Raw genomic sequence first — 27,101 nt, forward strand, 5'->3', positions numbered from 1 at the left:
AATTGACTACTTTGTAGCTTCATTGTGTGCCCCCTAGTCCTAGCAGTTTTGGAAAGAGTTAAACAAGTGATTCACGTCTACCTGTTCCACTCCACTCATTATTTTATAGACCTCTATCATAGCTCCCCTTAGCCATCTCTTCTCTAAGCTGCCCTAGCCGCTTTAGCCGTTCCTCATGGGGAAGTTGTCCCATCTCCTTTATCATTAACTGGGCAGGAGAGGCTCCTGCCTGATTAAATCATACTGGCCAGCCCAAGAGCTGATATTCAGTGGCAACTGGAAACTTGATGAATTGATCTGACCGCTGCAGCACTCTTTGATTAATGCTGGGGTGATCTTGGAGAGGAATTGGGACAGACCTGGGATTTATTGCAATATTCAGGGTCTGTGCCTGCATGGCTAAATGGGCATGTTGGACCACATAAAAAGTAGTCCTAACTATGCCTGGTTAGTTCTGCATGTACAGCAGTAAATATTAGCTGCACGTGAATAGCTTCTGGGCACTTTTCAAAAACTCGGATATTCGGTGCCAGGGACTAGATAGAGCTCAGCACTGAGTATCTGAATCTAATTTAGGTGGCTGCGGTCAGCATTTAAAGAAACACTGACCGCCGCTGTCTGAATATTAACTAGTTAGTTTGTATCTGAGACACTGGAGGCTGATGTGACGACCAAGGTCACAAAAAGCATAGTGGCTTCCCTTTTTTCTCAGTAAGCTATGCCAGGGATCTGTGCATGGGAAGTTTCACTAATGTGCTGTGACAGGCAGTGGAAGCCCTACCATTAGGCCAACTGAGGAGGGGGCCTCGGGCCGCACTCTCCATGGAGCGACATCTTCCCCCCCCCCCTTCCCTCTTCCCATGTTTACCTTCTTTTTTTCTTTTCCAAAAGGCGGCAGTGATTCCCATAGGCTGCCTTGCCACCAGCAACAGCCCCTTTTCCCTATTTTGGCCCCCCTCTTGACATAACTTCCTGTTTCCTCAGAGGCAGGACGCAGTAGAGCGAAGAGGTCGATGCCAGCGGCAGGGCAGCCTCTGTGAATTGCTTCCACTGCCACCTTTTGGAAAAGAAAAAAAGAAGGTAGACGCATGGAAGAGGGTTGAGGAGGGAATATTCCAGACTGTAACCAGGTGGCGGCGAGGGCATGGACGGCATCTTATCCCTGCCTCAGGCGGCAGATTGCCTTGGGCCGCCCCTGGTGACAGGCAAGTAAGCATCAAAGTCCAGTGTGCAGTGCAGGCAACATAAACTGTAAACAGGCAGACCTCGGGACTTGGGGGCCAACACTGAAAACCTAATGCTGGCATTAAAGGCAATTAGTGCCGGAGTAGCACACAGGTTAATGTGCACAGAATGCTCAGAGGGCTCTAGTGCAGGTATCAACGTGCATGCAAAGATGGCCACAAATTGTTTATAAATGTATTGAAATGAATGTTAATGAGGTTACTCGGTATTCTCTCCCAATGCTTAGACAACAGTGCAGAAAAAAAGTTTGCTTTAATGCTGAAAACTTTCCACCCACTCGGGGGTAGCATTAAAGGCCTTGATGAGAGGATTTCTTCTCAGTTTATGACATTAAACTGCCAGTTTTGTATCGCTTTGGAAGCGGAAAGAAGCCCGTACAGCCTCTAAGTGCTGATAATGAGAAAAATAAACACGTGTGCGAGTCCGAGCAAAAGAGAAAGTGAAAGCACAAATTGACACCTGATTTTCTGCGCTTAACTATGAGCCTTTCGAAAATTTTAAGTGCAAGCAATTTTTGAAAAGCTTATATTTAAAGGCACAGAAGAATGGCACCAATGTGAGCTTGCACTTCTGGTTCTACCATGAAACATTTCTGCACATGCGCCAGGCACGTTTCTCCTCGTTTTCAGTTTACTAGCACTCATAAAATTTGATTCCCATTTGCTTTGAGCATTGGAGAGCTTAGGTTTCTGTACTGTTCTTGCACTATGGGGTTTGTCCTGTTTTCTGTCTCGCTGGACCTTTGAACATCAGTGCCTTGGAAAATGATAGCTAGAAAGTAATAAAGTAAGAAAAAACACGTTTTAGCAGTTCAGCCTCTGACAGTTGGAAAAATGTTGCTTCTAGGTGACAGTAATGGTACTGGCCATATGAATACATCATGACATTTACACTGAGACTGGGGGAAAAACATGCTAACATATAAACAGGGACTGAAAAATGTTAACATGTGCAGGAAAAACCTTCAAAACTGGAAAGAACCACATAACTGAACCCCCCCCCAGAAAGAGGGGATACGAACTCTGTGTATTTGTCAGGTTCATTAAGCACTGCCAGCAACTCAAGTTGTTCCCAAAAGAATGTAGTTGGGAGAGTGGGGAAACTAATTAGCTCCAGAGAGTCTGTAGGCATTCCCATGTACTGTAATTATCGAAGAGGTGATGGCAAAGCACCACATACATTTTTACACTCCTCCCAATATTCAGCACTATTTAACCGACAAGCAATGGCTCCTGTAAGCGCAAAACCCCTATGTGAAAAACTACACTGGCTTCCCATCAAAGAATGCATTGCCTTCAAAATCTGCACTATGGTTCACAAAATTATCTACGGTGAAGCACCGGGATACATGACGGACTTGATCGACCTACCAACCAGAAACACATCCGAATCAACACGAGCGTACCTAAACTTCCACTACCCAAGCTGCAAAGGATTCAAATACAAATCAATCTATGCAGCCAGCTTTTCCTACATCAGCACACAACTGTGGAACGCACTACCAAAAGCCTTGAAAACCACGAATGACCACTTACACTTCAGAAAAACACTTAAAACCCACCTATTTTCAGTCTCCAGATCCTTCCTTCCCGGAAGCCTGTAGGGAATAGAAGAGGAGGGTGTGAAACTGGAGCACAGCAAAGAGCAGTCACACTAAATAATCCAGTCTCTCTTCTGCTGCGCCTGACCGTGGATCCCTCTCCCCCTTATCCCAGCTCCACAGACCCACTTCCCTTTTTGTCTACAAATCAAGACCTGGTCAACCTGATTTCTGTTTTAACAGATCAGAATCTTTGATCTATTCTTGGAGGCTGATTATTCTGGTATTTTTCTGACAACATCGATTTTTTTGGTTTTATGCTTTTCGTTCAGTAAGAAAACGTTGCTTAACCGGATAGCATCCAGTAGTTGGGACATAAGGCCAGTGTTGGGTGGAATTCTGCGGTCTGTGTCCTGGAAATGACAAAGAAAGATCAGGATCAAATAGTATGTTGTACCACATTTACCCCCCAATTCTATAAATTGAATTTAAAATTGTGCACACAATTTAATTGAATATCCTGCCAATTAGCGCCAATACCCAGTACTCAAGCTAAGCTGACACTCAAGCCCATTTCTGCCTTTCCATAACAGTTTAACAATCTTCACAGCCTCCAAGGTTAGCGATGTGGTTTAAAAATTAAGTGATTCATCTTATGCTGACTGAAGTTTGGGTTTTAACCATGGTGGGAAGTCCGATGCTGTTGTACTACTGTTGCTTATGTATGGAGTAGTGGTTAAAACTATATTTATCCCAGTACTTTCTAGGATAGTGTTTCCCAAGTCCGGTCCTGCAGTACCCTTTGCCAGTCAGGTTTTCAGGATATCCACAATGACTATGCCTGAAAGAGATTTGCATATAATGGAGGCAGTGTATGCAAATCAAGTTCATGCATATTCATTGTGGATATCCTGAAAACCTGACTGGCAAAGGGTACTGCAGGACCGGACTTGGGAAACAGTGTTCTAGGACATCAGAAGCAATTGCATCACTGATGTTCAGAATGTAAATATCTAGAGACACTGTACGCAGTTTGTTTTATATTGTATTAATTGTGTTATATTTTCATTTTGCTTAGAAATATATTGGTGGTTTATATTTTTATTAATTGCATTTTATGTGGAAAAATATTAATGATTTGTATTCATTTGTATATGTGAATTGTATTTTGGTGCATTTTATAATGTATTAATTGCTGTGTTATGTTTTGTGAACTGCTCTGAGTTGGGCTATGTGTAAGAAAGGCAATATACAAATATTCAGTAGTGTAATAGATAAGCCCAGAAAACAGAATCATAGGTTCCTCCCCCTTCCGCTATAGTTTGCCCCTGTGTGACTCGCCCTTTAGCGCCTCCCTGGCCCCAACTGCTTTGTTACCACCAATGAGAGGAGACAGTGAACTGGGGGCAATTTTTGAGCCCTTTCGTGTTCTTGTCCTGTGGCCACACCACTTGCACAGCCCTTGGTACTAAGCTGATCTAATGCATTTACAAATGAAGTGTAGCGAAGCCACTTGCTGGCAAATGAAGGGCTTTTAGATGCAGCATATAAATGGCATTTTGTTTGACAAGACATGAAATGAATTCCCAGCTGGGTTGTCTTGTTTCATCTGGGCGTTCAGTGTGCTTTTGATTTCAGCAATCATTCTGAAGGCGCCCGTCACATGTGACCAGCGAGAGGTCTGCCATCCAGTTCTAGAAAACAGTCTTTCCCTAGAAGCTTTTTTGCATCTAATGGCCACTGAACCAGAGTCTGTGATAAAAACCTCTCTGTGGTTTAACGTGGTGACAATGGGATATAAATATGACTGTTTCTTTCTCTTACAGAGGACGATTATCTGGATACAGATCAAAACTCAATGGAAAGCGTTTCCAGCAACAACTTGACAGTATCAAGAGTCAGACGCAGCTTAGGTAGGTACAGATTCCCATCCAGCCTTCGAAGTCTTTTTATGCATATGTGAATTGCTTTAATAACCTTCTGAATACTGAATTTTACATCTGAGCAAAGTGAAACTGATATTACCAGATATAGTGCTTATCACTTTACATCCAAACATGTACATGCACAGCTCTGCCAATGTATCTCAATCCTGACCTGCAACACCCATTGCTATTCCAGTACTGGTGACCCCTCCTCCCCCACCCCCCCCCACACACATCTCTGCCAATGCACCTCGACCTGTAGCACCCACTGCTATTCCAGTACAAAGACCCCCACACACAGCTCTATCAATGCCCCTCAATCCTGACCTGCAGTACCTACTGCTATTCCAGTGCTGGGATCCCCCCCCCCCCCCCCAAAAAAAAAAAAAAAAAAAACACACAGCTCTATCAATGCACTTAAGTCCTGCCCTGCAGTACCCTATGTTACACTAGTACTGAGACCCCACACATAGAGCTCTGCCAATGCACCTCAGTCCTGACCTGCAGCACTCCCTAGTGCACTACTGGGTGCCCAGTTCCATTAGGCAGGAGAACTTAGAATACAGATCTAATCTCATCACGACATTCTGAATGTTTTGAATTTTCTACAAGACTTTCAATCCCACCATGCTCTTCTTTTTCTACTGTTCCATAGAAACGTAGAAAAATGTAGGCAGATAAGGACCATATGGCCTATCCAGTCTGTCCTTCCATGCCATTGACTCTGCTTGACTCTGCCTATCACTCCTAGAGAGATCCTATGTACTTGTCCCAAGCTCTCTTGAATTCAGATGCTGTTTTCATCTCCACCACTTCCATTGGGAGGCTATTCCACGAATTCACCACCTTTTCTGTGAAGAAGTATTTCTTCAGGTTACCTCTTGAGTCTGTTCCCTTTCACCTTCATCCTATGCCCCCTCTTTCCAGAGCTTCCTTTCAATTGAAAGAGACTCACCTCCTGTGTATTTATGCCATACAGGTATTTAAATGTCTCTATCTCCCCTCTCCCGCCTTTCTTCCAAAGTATACATATAGAGATCTTTAAGTCTGTCCCTATATGCTTTACCACGAAGACCACTGACCATTTTAGTAGCTACCTTCTGGACAGACTCCATCCTGTTTATATCTTTTTGAAGGTGCAGTCACAGGAATTGTATACGATATTCTAAACGAGGTTTCATCAGGGGCATCATCATCTCCTTTTCCTATTGGCCATTTGTCTCCCTATGCATCCAAGCATCCTTCTAGCTTTCGTTGTCACCTTTTCTACCTGTTTGGGCACCTTAAGATCATCACAGACGATCACACCCAAGTCCTGCTCCTATTTTGTGCACAAAAGTTCATCATCCCCTAAACTGTACCGTTCCCTCAGGTTTTTGCAGCCCAAATGCATGACCCTGCATTTTTTAACATTAAATCTAAGCTACCAAATTCCAGACCATTCTTCAAGCCACTAAGTCCTTCCTCATCTTATCCACACTATCGGGGATGTCTACCCTATTACAGATTTCTTATCTGCAAAGAGGCAAATCTTACAGACAGCTCTTCAGCAATATTGCTTACAAAAATGTTAAAAAGAACCAGCCAAAGAACCGAACCTTGCAGTACACCACTGCTATCATCGTTTTCCTCAGAATGAGCTCCATTTACCACTACTCTTCCACTCAACCAATTCCTAACCCAGTCAGTAAGTTTAGGGCCCATACTGAGGCATTCAGTTTATTTATTAGTCATCTATGTGGAACAGTGTCAAAGGCTTTGCTAAAATCTAAATACACCACATCTAGCGCTCTCCCTTGATCCAACTCTCTGGTCACCCAGTCAAAGAAATTAATCATATTTGTCTGACAAGACCTGCCTCTAGTGAAAACCATGTTGGTTGAGGTCCTGTAATCCATTGGTTTCCAAGCAATTTACTATTCTCTCTTTTAAAAGTGTTTCCGTTAATTTACTTACCAGCCTGTAGTTACCAACCTTTTTTTTTTCTGCATTTGTGCAGAGACCACATCTGCTCTTCTCCAGTCCTCTGGGACCAATCCTGATTCTAGAGAAGCACTGAAAAGGTCAGCCAGCGGAGCTATTAGAACTTCCCTAAGTTTCTTCAGTACCCTCAGATATATGCCATTTGGCCCCATCACTTTGCCCACCTTTAGTTTCGCTTGTTCCTCTGAATTGTTCAGGGATTACCACCCCTGCCATTCCTATTTCTGTTTGTCTTCTGTGGTCCTGCTCCCAGCTTTTCAGCAGTGAACACAGAACAGAAATATTTGTTAAGCAATTCCACCTTATCTTTATCAGCTTCTACATATTCTTCCCTTTTACCTCCCTCACAATGGCACTTTTGTACTTCCTCCTATCACTAACATATCTAAAAAAAAATGTCTTGACCCCCATTTTACTGAATTGGCTATTTTTTCTTCCCTTTATATCTTTGTTTTCCTGACTACTTTACCAGCTTCTCTTAGCTTTCCTAGATATTGTCACCTGTCTTCCTCTTTCTGCGATTTCTTGTAGTTTATAAAGGCTAACCTCTTCTTTTTTTTTTTTTTTTCCTTACCTTTTCAGCTACTACTTTTGAGAACCATCAGTTTCCTCTTACTTTTATTTACTTTCCTTACAAATAGCTTTGTTGCCCTTACAGTAGCTCTGTTTAGTTTTCATTTTTATTCATTCTGTGCTGACCGCTGTGTGTTAAAGATGACCTCATAGAACCACATGGCACCACTGGATCACTTAAAATCTATCTATTTGCCCTTCAGTTGTAGCAGCTCAACAAGCGGAGATTGCAGAGTGCAAGACCCGGACAGAAGTGTTTGAGATTTCCCGGAGCCTGGTGGACCCCTCCAATGCTAATTTCCTAGTGTGGCCACCGTGCGTAGAAGTGCAACGCTGCTCGGGCTGCTGCAATACCAAAGCCATGCGCTGCACACCTTCCCATGTTCACCTGAGACACGTCCAGGTATGTGGGAGCATTTGGCTTCATGCTGGAGCAGCTATACGGCCTTGTTTGCTCATCTTTCTCTCAAGTCAGTTTTTAAGCTTGTGGTCTGTTAACTCTGTAGAGCAGTGGTTCCCAAACCTGTCCTGGGGGCACCCCAGCCAGTCAGGTTTTCAGGATATCCACAGTGGATATTCATGAGTTAAATTTGCATGCACTGTCTCTGTTGCATGCAAATCTAACTCATGAATATTCATTGTGGATATTCTGAAAACCTGACTGGCTGGGATTCTCCCAGGACAGGTTTGGAAACCACTGGTATAACACTTGGCAGAATGGAAAATATATCCAAATCTCTACATACATCAATAAATCTTCATGACATATGGAGGAAAAGAATCTGAATAGCGCCAGAACAGGGTGTTTTTCCCTGGGTGTTCTATCATTAGCATAAGAACCTTCACTTTTACTAATGCAAAAGCGTTAAAACTTCCCAAAAAGTTATCCAAAAACGTTATAAAGAACTTATTGTTTGAAGAAGGAACTCTGCCTTTAAAAAGTTCGCATTAAAGCAGTGGATCCCAAACTCCCCTCAGGTCCCCCCCAGCAAGTTGGGTTTTCAGGATATTCATGATGAATATTCATAACAGAAATAAGCCGTTTCTGCAGATCTATCTCATTGTGGATATCCTGAAAATCTTGAATGGCTGAAAGTCCATTCCCCTCCCCCCCTCCCACCTGCGCTCATCAAGCTGGTAAGTCCAGCTGCGGTTCCTGAACTGAGAGGCAGGAAATGCAGTTCCTTTCAGACCTCAGCATATATGTCAGTAATGAACTTGTAGATGTCACTGGTGTGCAGTGTCTGGGAATCCTTCCATAGCATCCCCACCCTGAATAGCAGGAACCTGGCTCAGGAATGAAACCTGGCCCTCCTTGTGACAGTGTACAATACATTAAAAAATTTTATTGCACTGTGAGTATGAATACAAAGGCTAGCTGCCTTCAACTGCTAAGGAATGTATTAAAATCTATGAATAAAGACCTGGTAGTATGGTAATGGATTTTAACACCATATGACCATATATCAAATAAAGATAAAACGTGACATTTGAAACTTTTAGACACTCAATCCATTTAGATCAGGGGTTCTTGCCCATTTTTGATTTTCACACTCCTTTATCTGATCAATGAAACCCTCGCACCCCCTTCCTAAACCACATGTCCACTAGTGACTACTGACAGCTACATTATGTCACCAACTGTTAGCTGCTAACTGCTAACAAGCTGCAAAAATTACAGTAGTATGCGGTTATACTACCAATAACTGTCCTCATAACTGCCTTCACTCTGTCTAGGGAGTTTCAATAAATTGCCCCAGATTTCAAGGCCCTCTTCTGCACCCCACCTGACCTCTTCTTGCATCTCTTGAGGTTGTTTGCACCATTGGTTAAAAACCCCTAATTTCGACTGTTTCTTGGCTGGCACAAATGAAATTTCAGTGTGGTTAGATTTTTGGAAGTCAAGGGCCCTCTTTGGGCAGATTCAAATAATACATCTGCTTCATGCTACACAGCTGGAGGGGCCGCCTCGGTACTCAGATGGCCCTCTAACATTGCTCAACAACAGAAGTTGAGAGGAGGATCAGGGGTGTGGATCCCACCCTTACCTTACCCCTACTCTCTTCTAAAGTGTAGGAAGCTGCTGGGGCTTCTGGGAGAGTACAGGGGAGTCAGGTTGTTAGCCCTGTATTTCATTGCTGCCCTAGACCTTCTTCCACACTTAAGATGGCCATGATGATATCACCAAACTTTAAAGCCCCAGGATGCATGACTTATGTTAGATATGCTGGGGCCCCCAGAGCCCACTAGCTGGTTTGGGGCCTCCTGTCCTCCCATCCCTCTTCTTACTGGGGCCCTCTGTCCTCCCATCCCTCTTCTTACTGCACCCCACATAACACTCTCTTGCACTCTCCTCTCTGTGCCCCTGTCCTCCCTTGGTAAGAGCTGAAGAGGTGTTTTCCCACTTCTTGCTGCTCATTGGTCCTGGCCAGAAGAATGAGCCAATCAGAGGCAGGAGGTGGGGCTTAGTCAGCTGCTGCAAGCCAAGGAGGTTTATTGACAGGAGATGGCATAACGTCAAAAAAATTGAAGCCCCTCAATCTTCCCCCATGCAGCCACCATATTGGTTAGAACAAAATAATTTCTTTCACTATTGAAAACAATAGCAAACTTCTGAGGTTTTATTAAACCTCCTAGGATTTGCATTATTTCTGTTAGGAGGGGATCAGAGGTGGGAGGATGTAAGGGGAGTTGGGGAGTTTTTGAGGGGTCTGTGAAGGGGGGAAGGGTTATATTCAAAATGTATTTCTCAGTGCTCCAGAGTTTGCTTTATTTGCAGTGCTGTATTGTGGATTTCAGTGCTGTGCTATATGCCTTTATTTTTTTCTTATGATGACAAAGATATTTCTATATAAAAAGAAAAAATAAAGGCTTAATGCTCAGCATTGAAATCAGAGGCAGCAGAACGCCTTTTTGTTTGAAGGGGGGCCAAGCCCCACCCCTAACCCTGCCTATGCTCTGCCCCCAGCTCCAGCATCTCCCCTTACCTAATATCCCATAGTCAACCCCCTCCCACGTCATCCAGCATCCTTCCCTACCTTTGAACCCCCCACCATAGTATAAAAATATGTAGGCAGATATTAAACTGAACTCCCAAAAAGCCACAGGGCAACTGCAGAAAAAAGTGATTCATGTCCCCCTGTACTGTACAGATATAAAGACAACAGATACAAATTTCAAAAACTGACATATTTCAATCACTGTACTATAGGTTAACAAATACAAATAAAAATATAAAATATGATGATAATATTTTATTGGACTAAATACATTTTTCAGTTAGCTTTCAGAGGCCAAAACCTCTTGCCTCATGTCAGGACAGTATACTGCTGTTATGGTATTCTGTTCTGACATGAGAAAGGAGGGTTGGGTCTCCACTCCCCTTACTTACTATCTACTGCCCTGGTGGTCGAGTGACCTCTTCGGGGCAGGAAAGAGCCCCCTCTTTCCTGCCTGGAGCGCTGCCTTACCCTGCATTCTGTTGCTGTGACAGTCTCGGGATTCAAAATGGCCGCCGAGAGTTGAAGCGGCCTCGTGAGACTTCAACTCTCGGTGGCCATTTTGAATCCCGAGACCATCACAGCAACAGAATGCAGGGCAAGGACAGAGCTCCAGGCAGGAAAGAGGGGGCTCTTTCCTTCCCCGAAGAGGTCACTAGACCACCAGTGCAGTAGATAGTAAGTAAAGGGAGGGGAATATGTGACAGTGGGCGGGGTGTGGGCTGGGCAGGGGGCGGGACATGTGTCCTCGTTTTCAGAGGACAAAATATGGTAACCCTAAGCATTGCAAATAACAAAGCAAGCTCTGGAGCACTGACAAATACATTTCAAATATAACCCTCCTCCTCCTTCACAGACTCTTTGAAAACTCCCAACCCCTACCCCCACTTCCCTTAAATTTCCTCCTTCTAACAGAAAGAATGCAAAACCTAGGAGGTTTAATAAAACCTCACAAGTTTGCTATTATTTTCTTACAGAGGGCCAGCTTTATGGAACTCATGGTTGCATTGTTTTTCTGACTGTGTTCTTTATATCATGGCTTTTGTACAGTACTGAAGACTCTTCTATTTCAGCAACATTTTAGTTGATTTTATAATTGCATGATGTATTTTTAATTTCTGTGTTAAAACTTTTGTAGGATTAACTGATGTGTAATGTACATTTTTTTGGTTTTAAACCACTCAGACACATTAGTATTAAGTGGTATATCGAGCTAATAAGTCCAATCCAATAGCAATTGTTTTGTTCTGGCCAATATGGCAGCAAGCTCCGCCCACTGCCTTCAGCCCAGGTAACAAGGCAAGATAGGCTCATGCTCTCCTGTCATTAATCCTCCTTGCAGAGAGTTTCTCCAGTTGTGTTGCCACTCAAGATTTTAGGACAAACACAGACCCCTGCCCCAAAAAAACAGTACAAAAAAAAGAAGAAAACTTTAAACTTATAACGTGATGGTGCTTGTCCTGCCCAACATCTGAGGGCCCCAAAAAAGTTACAGCTTTTAAACAAAGAGGAATTCGATAGATTATTGTTTCAAAATATTCTTTATAGAAAAAAAACCTTTTCAACATGCTTTACTTGTAATAGTATCCAAATTTGTCCATGTGACTGTTTTAAAGTTCATTCTCTATCAAGGCACGCAATTCACGTTCATGTCGTGTAAATTGAGTGATTCCTTCAATGTGCGTGCGGCAAGTGTATCACATCAAATCAATTCTTGTATACTGCTAATAGCCCCTTTCCAGGGTTCAGTGTGGTTTACATTCTACTTGAGACAAAAGCCGATAACGTTAGTGTGAGGTATGAGAACAATTAGAGACCATTGGTGTAATACATGAGACCAAAAAATATTATAGGAAAGGATAATGGATGATACTAGAAGGTAGAAGTCAATGGATTGTTATGAAGCAGTCTTTAGGAAGAGAGAGGATTTTAGCCTCTTTCTGAAGCTAAGGTAGCTGTTTTCTGTTCTGATGGCAATAGGTAGAGAGTTCCATATTTTAACTCCAAGTACAAGGAATACAGAGCTGAAAATCTTCTGATTTCTAATTGTCTTTTGAAACGGTGACGCTAGCATCACTTGTTCTTTCAGACTGTTAGACTGGACCATACATAGCAACGTGGTCTTAGTCAGTCACATGAATGACAATTACAATCACATGAATAGCATCAAACAAGAAAACCCATGCCACCACCATGACCCACCAGCTTCATGTGACTTTTGTTGACATGTCAGTCCTGGTGCCAAGACGACAAAACTCAGCTTTGAGCTATGGGAGCATCCCCACACCATGCCCACTGCAGCCACTGTAGATTGGCATGACCAAGGTACACATCACAAGAAGACTGTGGATTGGTGGAAGTGCATGTCAGTCTTCTTTTTGGGCAGTGACAGAGAAATAATAAGTTAGGTTTGGCTGTTTTTGTGAATAATCGGTAGGAATGATGCATGTGATGTGTGTGCTACTGCACACCTCTGCAGACTGTCATGCACAGAATGCCTTTAAAAAACTTCGATTCTTGCATTTCCTGCTTAGCATAATGAAAAAAACTGAAACTGTTCCAAAAAAGTAAGAAAAATTCAACAGTTAACGAAAACCAGTAGATTCCCTATTGAAATAGACAGATAGAAACAGATGCATCCAAAAAATAGTATCTAATGGAAAAAAACAGCAGTATGCACCTAGCTACCACTGAAAACATCTCTCTGTGCAATTTGCTAACTGTGAGAGCTGCAAAGTGACTTTAACCAGCCAAATAACAAAAAGGTTATTAAGTATAGGAAATCTAAAATATTTACAATGTACTGAGGTGAGCTTCTGAAGCTTCACAGTTCCCCATCTCTCTGTGATATGGTCACAGTGGCTCTGAAGGGGGGAAAAAAAAACCTGGTCACACCTCTCAAATCACCCACAAACACTGCACGGGTGAGAGGATGCTCAGACCAACAAATGCACAGGCAGCTGGTGTAGGAAGCTAAGCTTTCCCAAAACCCAGGCTGGAAGTCAGGAGCAGAAGCTGGATCATGCAGCACGGACAGTTTAGGCTGAGAATCAGGCAGGCACTACGACACTGACCAAAGCAGGAAGTTTCACATTCCCAGCGTCATTGCCACAGCCTGACTTTTTACTGATTTTTATCATTTCTTCTCTGAGGGTATCATTTTTATTATTTATTTAGATTTTACTCGCACCTTTTTCAGTAGTAGCTCAAGGTGAGTTACATTCAGGTACACTGGATATTTCTCTGTCCCAGGAGGGCTCACAATCTTAGTTGCTCAGATTTCACTGCCAAAAGTGGGTTGGTAAAGTTAAAAAAAACAAACCATTGCAATATTTTGCAAAGCGGAGCGCAAATGGTGTCTGTTACAGAGGAAGAGAGGACATCTGTACCCTCTAACCCTGACAAGATGACAAGCTAAGCATTTCCCTGCCTACCACTAGGGGCTGTTGTCAGGATTCTCTTCTCCATCCGACCCCTCTGACCTACTCAGCCAATACTGACCCAGTCAACACTTCCTGCCAGACAGTGATGGATAAAAATAAGTAGGAGAACTGGCCGTGGCCTGTTTGAAAGTTGATTAGGGTCCGGCAGTGAAGGCATGCACACAGTCTGTTTTTCAGGAAATTCCTTACAGTCGGAAAAGCCACAGCATGTGGGGAAGCCATGCAGGAGGAATGGAAGCAGCCTGTTTTTATGGAAAAAGTGGAATGGAGGTTGTTGGAACTTCTTTTTTTTTTTTTTCTTCCATCTCTACGGAGAGATAAGAGTTCATTTCAATGTTTTTAATTTTTTTGTGGAATACAAGGGTAAATCATTGTCAAACTGTTACTAAAAAGTAGGATTGTGCATGTGCGGTTAGGTTTGCTTTTCTGGCAATTTCACAAAGGTTACGCCACTCCTTCACCTTTCTTCTGATGAGTTAGAGTCCAGTGATAATTTGCACATCTTTGTGACTTCCAGTTTATAAGGCTGTGTAAATTGGTACTCGGGGAGCCCTGCGGTTTGCTAAAAGGCATGTATTTCCTCACCCACACACTCTGGATGAAACTGATCCATATGAGTCCTAATGTCACAGTTAGCATCACGTCTACTCTGAGTTATTCAAACAGCAAGGGGAAAATTCGGTAAATGGCACCTAAAGTTAGATGCTGAGAGACAGTAGCGGTAGTTCCACGCAAAATACTAGCTTAAGTCTATATTTTGGCATGAGCACTTATGTCAGCCAAATACTGGCCATGCCCCCATTGGAGTTGCATACTATAAAAATTAGGCACACTGTTTATAGAATAGGGAATAGACCAGTTACATGCGTTAACTGCTAATTTTAGGCCAATTTGTGTTTGTTACTACTTCTTATCATTTCTAAAGCGCTACTAGGTGTACACAGCGCTGTACACTTGAACATGAAGAGACAGTCCCTTCTCGACAGAGCTTACAATCTAATTAGGACAAACAAGAGATAAGGGAATATTAAAGTGAGGATGATAAAATAAGGGTTCTGAACAAGGGTTAGGAGTTAAAAGCAACATCAAAAAGGTGGGCTTTTAGCTTAGATTTGAAGATGGCCAGAGATGGAGCTTGACGTACCAGCTCAGGAAGTCTATTCCAGGCATATGGTGCAGCAAGATCAAAGGAACGGAGTCTGGAGTTAGCGGTGGAGGAGAAGAGTGCAGATAAGAGAGATTTACTCAGTGAACAGAGTTCCCGGGGAGGAATGTAGGGAGAGATGAGTGGAGAGGTACTGAGGAGCAGCAGAGTGAATGCACTTATAGGTCAATAAGAGGAGTTTGAACTGTATGCGGAAATGGATAGGAAGCCAGTGAAGTGACTTGAGGAGAGGGCTAATATGAGCATAGCGACACTGGCGGAATATTAGTCGTGCAGCAGAATTTTGAACAGATTGAAGAGGAGAGAGATGGCAAAGTGGTAGATCTGTGAGAAGCAAGTTGCAATAGTCTAAGCGAGAGGTGATAAGAGCGTGGATGAGGGTTCTGGTAGTGTGCTCAGAAAGGAAAGGGTGAATTTTGGTGATATTATAGAGAAAGAAACAAACAGGTTTTAGCAGTCTGCTGAATATGTGCAGAGGAGGAGAGGGAGGACGGAGTCGAAGATGACCCCAAGGTTACGAGCTGATGAGACAGGAAGGATGAGAGTGTTATCCACAGAAACAGAGAATGGGGGAGGAGGAGAGGTTTGTTTAGGGGGAAAGATAAGAAGCCAAATAATGAGTTATATCCAATTAAGCTAATTGGTTTACATGCATAACTGACTGAAATCTTTAACTGCATGCCCAACTTTGGGTGGGATTTATAGGATTTGAGGTAGGAGCTTGTGATATCATTTGTGACTCTGCTTTTGAGAGATACAGACATTCAAATATCTGAAAGGTATTAATCTACAAACAAACTTTTCCAGAGAAGGGAAAGTGGTAGAACTAGAGGACATGAATTGAGGTTGCAGGGTGGCAAACTCAGGAATAATGTCAAGAAGTATTTTTCACGAAGAGGGTGGTAGATATCTGGAATGTCCTCCCGCAACAGGTGGTGAAGATGAAAACGGTAACAGAATTCAAAAATGCGAGGGAGAAACACAAAGGAATCCTGTATAGAAGGTGTGGAACCAAAGAAGCTTAGTGGTGATTAGATGGCAACACTGGGAAGTGGGAAGCAAAGCCAGTTCCAGGCAGACTTCTACGGTCTGTGCCCTGATTGTGGCTGAATAGATTTGGATGGGCTGGAGTAGGGCTTCAACGACAGCTTCAGTAGTTGGAGAACAAGGCCAGCGCCGGGCAGACTTCTACATTCTGTGCCCTGAAAATGGCGAGGACAAATCAAGATATATATGTAGTATCACATCATACCTTATGCTACGAGTTTGTCTTGTTGAACAGACTGGATGGACCGTATAGGTCTTTATCTGTTGTCATCTACTATGTTATTATGACAAGGCAGCTCTCAGAGCAGTGGGGTACCAAGGGGGGGGGGCGGTTCGCCCCTGGTGCATGCTGCCGGGGGAGGGGGGGTGCCGCGCGCCTGTCGGCTCCGCTTGTTCTCTGCTTCCTCTGCCCCAAAACAGGTTACTTCTTGTTCCTGGGCAGAGGGAGCAGGGAATGAACGGAGCCGACAGGCGCACGGCCCCCCCCCCCCCAAGCAGGTAAAAATGCACCCGTGGGGGGGGTATGCTGCATGCAACCCGGGGGGGGGGGCGCATCGGCGATCTGCCCCGGGTGTCAGCCACCCTAGGAACGCCACTGTCTCAGAGGTACTGGCTGGGGAACTATGGGTTGCTGCGTATAGTGACTTAAAAACAGTGACAATGAAAGTTTTTTTTTTTTTATATATATATATATACATTGACTGTGTATTACTGGATGCCACAGGTGATTGTGAAATACTGCAGTCATTCCCTCAGTTTGAAGTTGTTTACTTAAGAGACCTCTGGAAAACTAGAAGGTGGATGCAACCAGATTTCACGTGTGCTCACTTCCTTTAGAAGCAGGAAAAATTTGGAAAGATTTAGACGTTCATGATAAAAAAAATAATGTAACTGAATCCAGGTACATAGAATACTTAAAGGCAAAGACTTTGCTTAGTTTTATGATTGTGCCAAATTTGGAGCTTGCACTTTAGAATTATTATGTATTGAAAATTTGCACAAAATAAAGCATTAGATATATGGCAGATAGTTTAATCTGCCTGATTTTGAGTTAGCACAAAGCAGAAGTTTGGCCTTGTAGGGTTAATTTCTGTTCTTTAAGGAAGCTGTTTCCATACACAGTTTTCCTTCTGTAACTTTTTTCACCAAGCACCCTAAATATGTTGTCTGCAACAGCATCAGTGTCTGAAGTTATGATTGTGCTTCTGCTTTGGAGAGGCATTTAAAAAAAAAAAGACATGCAAATCAGAATTGAGACATCCAGGTTGGGATGTCTCAAGTTCCATTAGGATTTTAGAACAGCATCTGTCGGTTAAGAATCTATTCTAAAGAAGATGGTGAAATGGAAGTTTGTGTGCTAGTTAGGTGTGGCGAGAGAATCCATTTTAGAACTATAAATGTCTAAAACGGGGGCGTGTCCAGCCATGGTCCTTGAGGGCCACAACCCATTTGGGTTTCCAGGATGTCCCCAATGAATATGCATGAGATCTGTTTGCATTCACTGCCTCCAATGTATACAAATAGATCTCGTGCATATTCATTGGGGAAATCCTGAAAACCCAACTGATCTAAAATATCAATGGGATTGACACGGGCACATAAAAGAACATTAATGTTAGCATTTTAGAAACACAAATGTTTGTTTCTCCTAAGCTGTCACAGGGCCCAGTTTCCCTTGCCAGATTTGCTGTTGAGGTGGGACATCAGCCACTCGGGGACTAAGTCGATGACCTCCCCTAGTGGGGAGGTGCTTAGTAAGATCACTTTTTTGAAATCTAGACATCCCAGGTAGCAGGTGTAAATCTGAAATTTGGAATACATGTCAATTTTTTAGTCTCACCCTAGTCCTGCCCAAAGTACATCCAGACCACACCCCTTGCCATTTACACGGGGTTTTTTTCAGTTTTAGAAGTGTAAATCCCAGCCATATTGGGTCAGAACAATAGTCCATCTAGCCCAGTATCCTACTTTCATCAGTGGCTTTCCCCATGTCCATCTCATTAACAGACTATGGACTTTTCCTCCAGAAACTTGTCCAAACCTCCTTTAAACCCAGATATGCTAACTGCTGTTAACCACATCCTCCCGCAGCAAGTTCCAGAGCTGAACTATTCTTTGAGTGAAAAAATATGTCCTCCTATTTGGTATTTCCATGTAATTTCATTGAGTGTCCCCTGGTCTTTGCACTTTTTGAAAGAGTGAAAAATCAATTCACTTCTACCCATTCTATTCCTTTGTGCAATATAAATCTCTAAATGCCAGTTTGTGTACACCTAAAATGTGACTAGTGAATTTAAAATAAGCACTGTTGTGATTAGTGGGGGTATATTTCTTTTTCAAGTACTGTAGTTTTCTTGTTGCTTCTCCTTGAACAGGTGAATAAAATTGAAATTGTACGTAAGAAGTCCATCTTTCATAAGGTCGTTGTGACTTTGGAGGATCACCTGGCATGCCGGTGTGAGTCTGTTGCAGTTGCCCCACCTCCTGGTCAGCACGCCATGGCAAAGTCCCACGAAGCACGAGGTAAGCTCACAGTTTGTCTGTGATGTGTGTGAAGCCTCACATGTCTGTGCTCTACCACTGTGCCCTGTCACAAATCTTCAGAATAGCAGCTAAGCCATGGTTGGAGGGCTGCACGCTGGGAGCTTCTATTTCAGAGCAGTGTTCAGGATGTTTTACAGTCCTGTGTGTCCCTCTTTCTTGATGTATGAAATAAACTAAATGGACAGTTTAGGATGATAGTGGAATGTGTTATTTGATCTAATTGTATTCATCAATAGTCGGCCCTGCCTTCTTTCAGGTCCAGGGAGCCCCCATGTTTTTAACCAGAATCCCAAATTCAACGACATAGCTCTTGGCTTCACTTGCCTGGATGCCTTTCAGCATATCCAGTACATCTTCATAGCCTTTCTCTCCCTTCAGTCTGCCCTTCTCTGTGTGCTCTCCACTTCCCACCAAGCATCCGTTTTCTGGCCCTTCCTCTCCCTGTCAAACCGAAGTCACTCTTCCAAGACAAGTCTGGACTCCTGCCCTTTTGGAATAAGCTGGGAATGCACTCCAGGTCTTCTGATGTTGGTTAAAGTCTGCCTTTTCTCTGCTCTGTCATCTTAGCCTCTTTGCTTTCCTGTGCTTTCCCAGTGTGGTACTATAATTATACACTGTGGGGTTTTTTGGTTTTTGTATTTTTAATGTGATTAGTCATAGGAGGTTTTGGTGACACACAGTGTGTAATGACAGCAGTGGCAAAAATTAAACTTTCTGAGGCTCTTTCTCACTATGCCCACTTCTTCTTTTCTCTTGTCGTGGTTAGGTCATTCTCCAGGGATTGCTAGTCACTGGTCCCGCACAACAGCCGCTCCTGCCATGTGGAAAGAACGAGCCACTCTCCGACCACCCAAACGGAAACATCGAAAGTTGAAACACGTATCTGACAAGAAGACACTGAAGGAGCTGCTGAGAACATAGGGGTGTGTGCTGCAGCAGGGTGCTGCCAGGTATGAGACCAGATCAGGGCACTTTCTCAGTGCTGCACACCTGTCATCTCAGAGCTTTCTGTATATTCTGCATGTATTCTGAGATTTGGAAGTCTGCTGTGCAGGCCCAGATGACACTGGGGCCTTGTTCAGAAAGGAATGTTCTCCCATTCCCTGCCCAAGCTGGGATGCGTGTTTTTTTGGTGGTATCTTTTTATTCATTTAGGTTTTGGGAAAGGGAAGCTTTCATACTGCACATTTCTGGCTGTACAACCTGTGCTGACTAGACTAAGGTACCACAAAAACTCATTTGCAGCTTTCTGGGGAGTTACCCCACCCCCACCACCATCCCCATTCTGTCCCCAACTCAGCCATCCTAAGAGAGAGTCCTTGGCTGAGAATCACTAAGCAGGGATTCCTTAGGATAGTCAGTGAACAGGTGTTGCTGGGACTCCCTTCTTCCCTCATTCTGGCCCCATTTGCAGATCTGCCAAATTACTCAGTTCTAGGAAGAGAATTTATCCTCTCCTGATGCATTATGGGATCTGCATTTCTTGTTGCAAAATAACTCTCCTCTCGTGTGTCTGGGCAAAAAACTCTTTATTTGGGAGTCAATCCCCTTCTTATATACTCTATGAATATTCATGGATATTACATGTATTATCATTACTATTGGTTACATTTTGCTTACACAACCATGATCATGCATTGCTTACAAGAACAACTCTACATGAACAGCTCGTGAACCTGCTCAGGAATGTACAAACATCACCTGCTATTCTGCTACTTTCTCAGGAAAGAACAAAAACATCACATGCTAGATTCTCAGGAATATACAAAACATCATCTGCTGCCTGTATCCAAATACATTCTATCTACATCTCCACCTTTTTTTTTTTTTTTTTTTTTAATGAAATCTCCGTGGTGTGCCAGCTGGAGATGGAGGTGGAGATGTTTGTAATAGCTTATAAACATATTGAGCAGAGTGACGTGTTGGAGCGAATGGACGAGGAAAACATAAAGAAAAAAGGTTAGGAATGCATTGTATACAACAGCAAAAAATAGTGAAAACAAAAATACCAATGACTAAATACTGGATAATAGGGCGGAGCCAGGTCCAAGGGATCCATTGCCACAATTGATCCCATACATCAGAGAGTAGGTTATTATGAATAGTAATATGAGTAGTTAAATTCCGTAGGAAAGCTAATTGTTTGTCAATGGCCTTTGAATTGTCAGATAAATTAAAACAGCACATGTCCTGAAACTCTTCGCAACCATGATGGTTAAGTAATAAAAGATAATCAATGGCTGCTCGATTTTGTAAAACTCCATGACGTAATTGCTGTTGCTCAGCATTAAGTAAACTAATAGCAGTGGAGGTTGCATTGATTGATTTAATTGCCCAACAGGCTAATTCACGAATATTTTTTGCATTTGCCGCTGCCAATGCAGGGACACCTATTAATGAAAATGCAAGTGCCAGATATTCAGTTTGACTCAGAAATTTAACATTATCATTGCAATTGGCAGCAAGGGTCATACGCTTGGATCGCATATGTGAGGAGTTAGAAAATAAAATATGTTTACTGGGAAGTACCATAATGAGTCGACTTAGACAGCATGTAGTACCATCAGATATATTAGCTGGAATATAATTAAAGGTATACATTCCACATGACCAAAACCAACCAGGGGGTAAATGAGTAAATTTATAAATATATGAAACATTTTCGTAGGAGCTACAATTTAACAAAGTTGGTCCAAAATTAACACAATTTGATCGGGTACAATTAACCATACGAGCACATGTCATATTGATACTAGCTATTTGATTGGTTCTCACATGCATTGCCAAAGTAGGCGGCAACAGGGTTTGTGTTCCCCAATTATGGTATTCATAAGAAGCATTTCGATAGGATGAATTAACAGGAAGCTGTGAATAAAACCAAGTATCATTTTGCATATCTTTAGGATCATGACATACTGGAATCAGGCAAGTTGCCAAAACTTCTCCAACTGCCTTTTGATGAGAAAGACAGAAATCAGTTTGGTTCAGTGAAATTGCAAACGCTTCCCAAATATTTTTTGTGGGAAGTAATTGTGACTGTCCACAAGGTATGTACAAACAACAACACAGTAGAAGCAATGTAATGGAATTAGCATTAAGCGCTGCAATAATAGCCACTACGAAGTTATCATCAGTCTTTTCAATATGAGCTTTTTCTAAAGTCTCTGTAGCTTGTTGACTCAAGGCTTTAATTTGTCCCCAAGTAACAGGAGCATTAGGTTGACGAGTCACTGACCGTTTGCGTGTTTGCATCTGCGGTCCTTGAAGGGTGAGTGTGAAATTGGGAATTGGGTTGTGAAGACCTTGATGCCACGACATGAGGTTTCACCCACTTTGCTGGAATCCACACCGGGCCAGAATCTGTTTGAACAGCAGCGTAACCACGACCCCAGGTAAGGAGAGGCACAGGGGAACTCCACTGATCAGAAGGTAGTTGTCGGTATATGACCAAAGGACGAGATAAAGGTGGGGCAGGAGTACGAAAATGTTGTTCAAATCTGGAAGAAAAAGTTTTTGTAGCAGGATTATTGATGAGATTGAGATGATTCAGTGTGTAAAGGATTTGTGCTAAGCATTCATCAATGCTTACTCTATGACGGAGAATACCGTCTTTTTTTGTAGTCAGATTACTTAAAGCAGTTTTCAGTGTGCGATTAGCACGTTCAACAATAGCTTGACCAGTGGAGTTATAGGGGATACCAAAAAGGTGCTCAATATGCCAGAGGGTCAGGAACTCCTGTAAGGAGGTGGAAGTATAAGCAGGGGCATTGTCTGTCTTGAGAGTTTTAGGAACACCCATGACCGCAAAAGCTTGGAGAAGATGAGAGCGGACATGAGATGTAGTTTCCCCTTTTTGTGCAGTGACCCACAAAAATCCAGAATGAGTATCAACAACCACATGAAGCTTAGACCATTGACCAAAAGGGGGAAAGTGAGTAACGTCCATTTGCCAGAGGCTATTAACTTCCAGACCACGAGGATTAACTCCAGGAAAAAAGGTAGTAGGAGCTGAAAAGGAACATTGTGGACAATTTTTGATAATAGCTCTAGCTTCTTCTAAAGAAATTTGAAACTGGCGAGCTAGGCTAGGTGCATTTTGATGATGAAGTTCATGACTGCAGTGTGCTGTGGAGAAAAAATGAAGATGGCGATCCGCTCGAGCATTCCCTTCAGACAGACCACCAGGAAAAGGTTGATGACTGCGGATATGACCTATAAAGAGAGAAGAAAGGCGATTCTCCAAGTAACCTTGGAGGGTTAACAGTAAAGCATAAAAAGAGGCATCCATTTTGAATGATACATAACTGTCGGGCATGCGACGGACAAGATTAGCACAATATTGACTGTCAACAATAAGATTCAGTGGTTGATCTGAAAATAAAGAAAGAGCCAGGATGATGGCAGCAAGCTCTGAACGTTGAGCAGAGGTTTGTGGAGAGGTAAATTTGACGTGCCATTTGTTCAGATTGTACCAAGTAACCACCCCACGAGTGGGACTACCATCTGTAAAGACGGTGAGAGCAGTAGGGAGTGGACGTAAAGAAATGGGATCATGAAGAGTGATTGGCAAAATGGATGTGCCCTGTATGCGAGGGTCTTTAGGATAGTGGCAATCTATAATACCAACATAAGTGGCTAAAATAAATTGCAAGTCGTCGGAGAACTGAATCATTTTTTCCCACTGCCACAAAGAATGAGGAATGATGAGTTTAAGAATGTCGAAACCAGTCATGAATGTTGCTCGCTCTCGAGCTTTAGTAATCAGCAAGGCTAGTTGCTGGGGCCATTGTGTAATAGTAGAATGGAGAGTATTCTGTAAATAGACCCATTCTATCAATTTCGGAGGAGTTGTATCTTGATATAAGACACCAAACGGTTGTCGGTGGGTGGGGTCTTTGAGAACGCAAAAACAAAAAAGGGCAAATGCATCTCGTCTATCTGTCCATTTTGTTTGTAAGATTTGATCCAATTGTGACAGAATTGTTTGTTGCGATGCAGTGAGTGTAATTAATTCAGCAGGTGTTTTATGACCTTTTAATGCGAGAAACAGGGGTTGTAAAAATTCTGTAGGAAGTTTCAAGTAGGGACGTAACCAATTGAGATTTCCTAAAATCTCTTGTAATTGATGTAATGTCGTGGGAGACTGTAAATTGAGATGAGGAGCGACAGGTTGGGCTGCAGCTTTAGTCATACGGAAACCTAGATATAAATAGGGTTCCTTTTCTTGAACCTTCTCTGAGGCAATTGTTAATCCTGAGGAGGCCAAGATAGAAATTAAAGTAGATTTCCAAGAAGGGGGAAGAGTTATCCCTGCAATTAGTATATCATCCATATAATGATATACCAAAAGTTGAGGGAAATAGGCACGAAATGGTTGCAAGGCTTGATGAACATAGTATTGACAAATAGTGGGTGAATTTAACATTCCCTGGGGCAAAACTTTCCAACAATACCTAGTAGTAGGGTGTGCATTATTGTAAACAGGTACAGTAAAAGCAAAGTATTTATAATCTTTTTCCTGGAGAGGAATTGAAAAAAAACAATCCTTCAGATCTATAATAGCTAATTGATAATCATAAGGAATCAAATTAGGATTTGGAATACCACATTGTAACGGGCCCATTGGTTCTAAAATCGCATTAATAGCTCGTAGGTCATGTAAAAATCTCCATTTTCCGGATTTTTTCTTGATCACAAATACCGGAGTATTATATGGAGAATTGGTAGGCTCAATGTGATTTAATTGTAATTGTTCTTCCACCAATTGATGTAAAATCAACAGTTTTTCTCTGGTAATCGGCCACTGCTCTACCCAAACAGGTTTGTCAGTTTTCCATTCCAAAGGAAGAGAAAAAGACATATTTATGAACTGTTAATCAGGTAGGATCAATGATGCATCTAATTGTTCCAAAAGGTCACGACCCCATAAATTAAAGGGTACTTGTAAAATACAGGGCTTAATATGTCCTAGAACCTTGGTATCGTTAGGATATGTAATAGATAACCATTGAGAACTTTGGGAGGCTGACTGAGTTCCCCCTATTCCTGTCACATGTGAAGTATCTTCAATGGGCCATTCCACAGGCCATTGTTTATAAGCTATGACAGAAACATCCGCCCCGGTATCTAATATACCAACAAAGGGCTTTTGTTGCAATAAAAATTGAGCAGTGGGTCGTGCATTAGAAACCGGTTTTAAAACTGCACTTACCTGTCGCGTAGATCCAAAGCCCCCTGTACGAGAGACAGTAGAAGGAATAGGTGCTGTAAAATATGGTAAAATAATTAATTGTGCCCACGAGTCCCCGGGAGAAATTGTTAAAGGTGATGAGGACCATACTTGAATTTTAACAATGCCTGTGTAATCAGCATCAATAACTCCAGGGATAACATGAATACCTGCCTTCGATGCAGAGGAGCGAGGTAATACTAAACCTACAGTAGCCGCTGGAATGGGTCCTTTAAAGGTAGTATTATATACCAAAACTTCATGAGGTAAGATGGCAGTTTTACATTCCGCTGCAATAAGGTCAATTCCTGCACTACCTTGTGTAGCAGTAGTACTATGAGCAAAAGACCCTTGCACTCCCTTTGGACCGAGGTTAGGAGTTAACCCGGAGCAAAGTTTTTTGGGGGTGGCGGTGTGGAATTAATTGGATTAGAGCGACATTGATTGGCCCAATGATATCCTTTTTGACATCGAGGACATTTTCGAGAAGGTCGAGAAGGTCCTTTTGCAAAGTTGGCACCCCCTCCTGGGGCTCTACACTGAGCTCGAAAATGTCCTGGTTTCTTACAATTAAAACACGTCCCCTGTGGCTTATTACCTTTTTGTATAGCTCCTGCTAACAAATTCATAGAATAACCATGAGTCCCCACATCTGCACATGCGCTCAATAAATCTGCTAAAGTAATTCCTGGGCGATGAGCTACAGTCTGCAATGCCTTTTTGCAATCTGAATTTGCATTTTCTTGGGCTAATTTAATCAATAACTCTGTTTGCGCATCAAGATTATCAATTTGCCTAGTTACAGCTTCCTGCAATCGATTAACAAATTGAAGGTAAGATTCGGTTGCACCCTGTTTAATTGATGCAAAAGATTTTGTTGGTTTATTCCCTTCTGGTGTTCTTTTAAATGCTCGCAAGATACAAGTGCCTATGGCTTGAAAACAGGTATCGTTTTGTTGAATTTGCATATCAAGGGTTGAAAATGGTCCCGATCCATAAATTTGATCAGGCACCAAATTAGTCCCAGTGATAAGTTGTGCTGCTTGCTTATATTCATTATCCCACACTACATATTGCGCAGGAGTTAACAGCATACGGAAAAGGTCTTTCCAATCTTTTGGAGTCATTAAGTAACCGTTACTAATCCCTTCTATCATGCCTTGAACAAATGAACTTTTTAAACCTGATTCTACGATAGCTCTACGTAATTCTCTCAAAACTTGATAAGGTAGAGCAGTCCATTCTGCATGATGTGTTTCGTTCCCTGCCTCTATTGTTGTAGTTCTAGTAACTGGGTATAAATTAGGATTAGGTTCCGAATTATCCCATAGATCATCGTTCCAAATGAATTCACCATTTTTTCGTGCTTGCTGTATACCTAATTGAATTAAACTAGGTCGTTCTACGCTCTTTGGTGTTTTGGTAATAATAACGCTATCATTAGCGTTGTTGTTTTGGATATTTTCAATTTGTTTATTAGGGGTAGTAGTAGTAAAGTCAGGAGTTTTGTTTTGCTCTTCCCTTCCCATATCGGTGGCCAGCCGACAAGAAGGAGGAGAAGGTGTAGGTCCAAGAGTCGCGGGAGGTAAAAGAGACCAGGTCTTGCCTGGCAATTTGTTGGATATATTTTCGTTAGTAATGCCTGTCAATCCAGAAGAGAGAATTACTATAGTAGAATATATCTCTCTCCAAGTCAATAATATAGGAGTCGAAACTCTAGGCTCTAAACGAAACTGCTGCCCTATCTTTTCCCATGTTTGAGGATCGAATGATCCCTTCTCTGGATACCAGGGACATTGACAAACTATTTCCTCAATTAAACGCTCTATATCTTTAAGAGTTATTGGATTTCGGGAGGAACCATATCTTTGCGTTATAGTATATAGCTCCTGTGCATGTTGTTTATGTGATGATGTTAAATTTCCCCCCATACTTACAGTGTTCCGTAGAAGGAATGGCGCGCTGACTGTTCCAGTCGTAGTAAGTACGTCACGTTTTCACCGATCACGTCGGGGATCACCAGATGTTGCAAAATAACTCTCCTCTCGTGTGTCTGGGCAAAAAACTCTTTATTTGGGAGTCAATCCCCTTCTTATATACTCTATGAATATTCATGGATATTACATGTATTATCATTACTATTGGTTACATTTTGCTTACACAACCATGATCATGCATTGCTTACAAGAACAACTCTACATGAACAGCTCGTGAACCTGCTCAGGAATGTACAAACATCACCTGCTATTCTGCTACTTTCTCAGGAAAGAACAAAAACATCACATGCTAGATTCTCAGGAATATACAAAACATCATCTGCTGCCTGTATCCAAATACATTCTATCTACAATTTCTGATAAAAGGAGAAAACCAAAAGTCCAACAAATCGCAACAGCAAAAAATAAAAA

General features: G+C 42.4%; 1 protein-coding gene across 2 annotated transcripts in view; it reads left to right on the plus strand.

The window, feature by feature from the left end:
• Nucleotides 1-27,101, plus strand: part of PDGFB (platelet derived growth factor subunit B) — a 78,345-nt gene that overhangs the window by 45,469 nt on the left and 5,775 nt on the right. Inside the window, exons 4-7 of one of the 2 annotated variants that reach the window (XM_030208510.1) lie at nt 4,611-4,698; nt 7,470-7,669; nt 18,296-18,443; nt 19,231-19,414. In XM_030208510.1, the coding sequence (XP_030064370.1) occupies nt 4,611-4,698; nt 7,470-7,669; nt 18,296-18,443; nt 19,231-19,385 (591 nt within the window). In that variant the 3' untranslated portion in view covers nt 19,386-19,414. The remainder of the gene's footprint in view (nt 1-4,610; nt 4,699-7,469; nt 7,670-18,295; nt 18,444-19,230; nt 19,415-27,101) is intronic. The other variant, XM_030208519.1, reaches the window with a different exon arrangement.

Source organism: Microcaecilia unicolor, chromosome 1 (assembly GCF_901765095.1).
Source record: "Microcaecilia unicolor chromosome 1, aMicUni1.1, whole genome shotgun sequence".
Classification (NCBI taxonomy): Eukaryota; Metazoa; Chordata; class Amphibia; order Gymnophiona; family Siphonopidae; genus Microcaecilia; species Microcaecilia unicolor.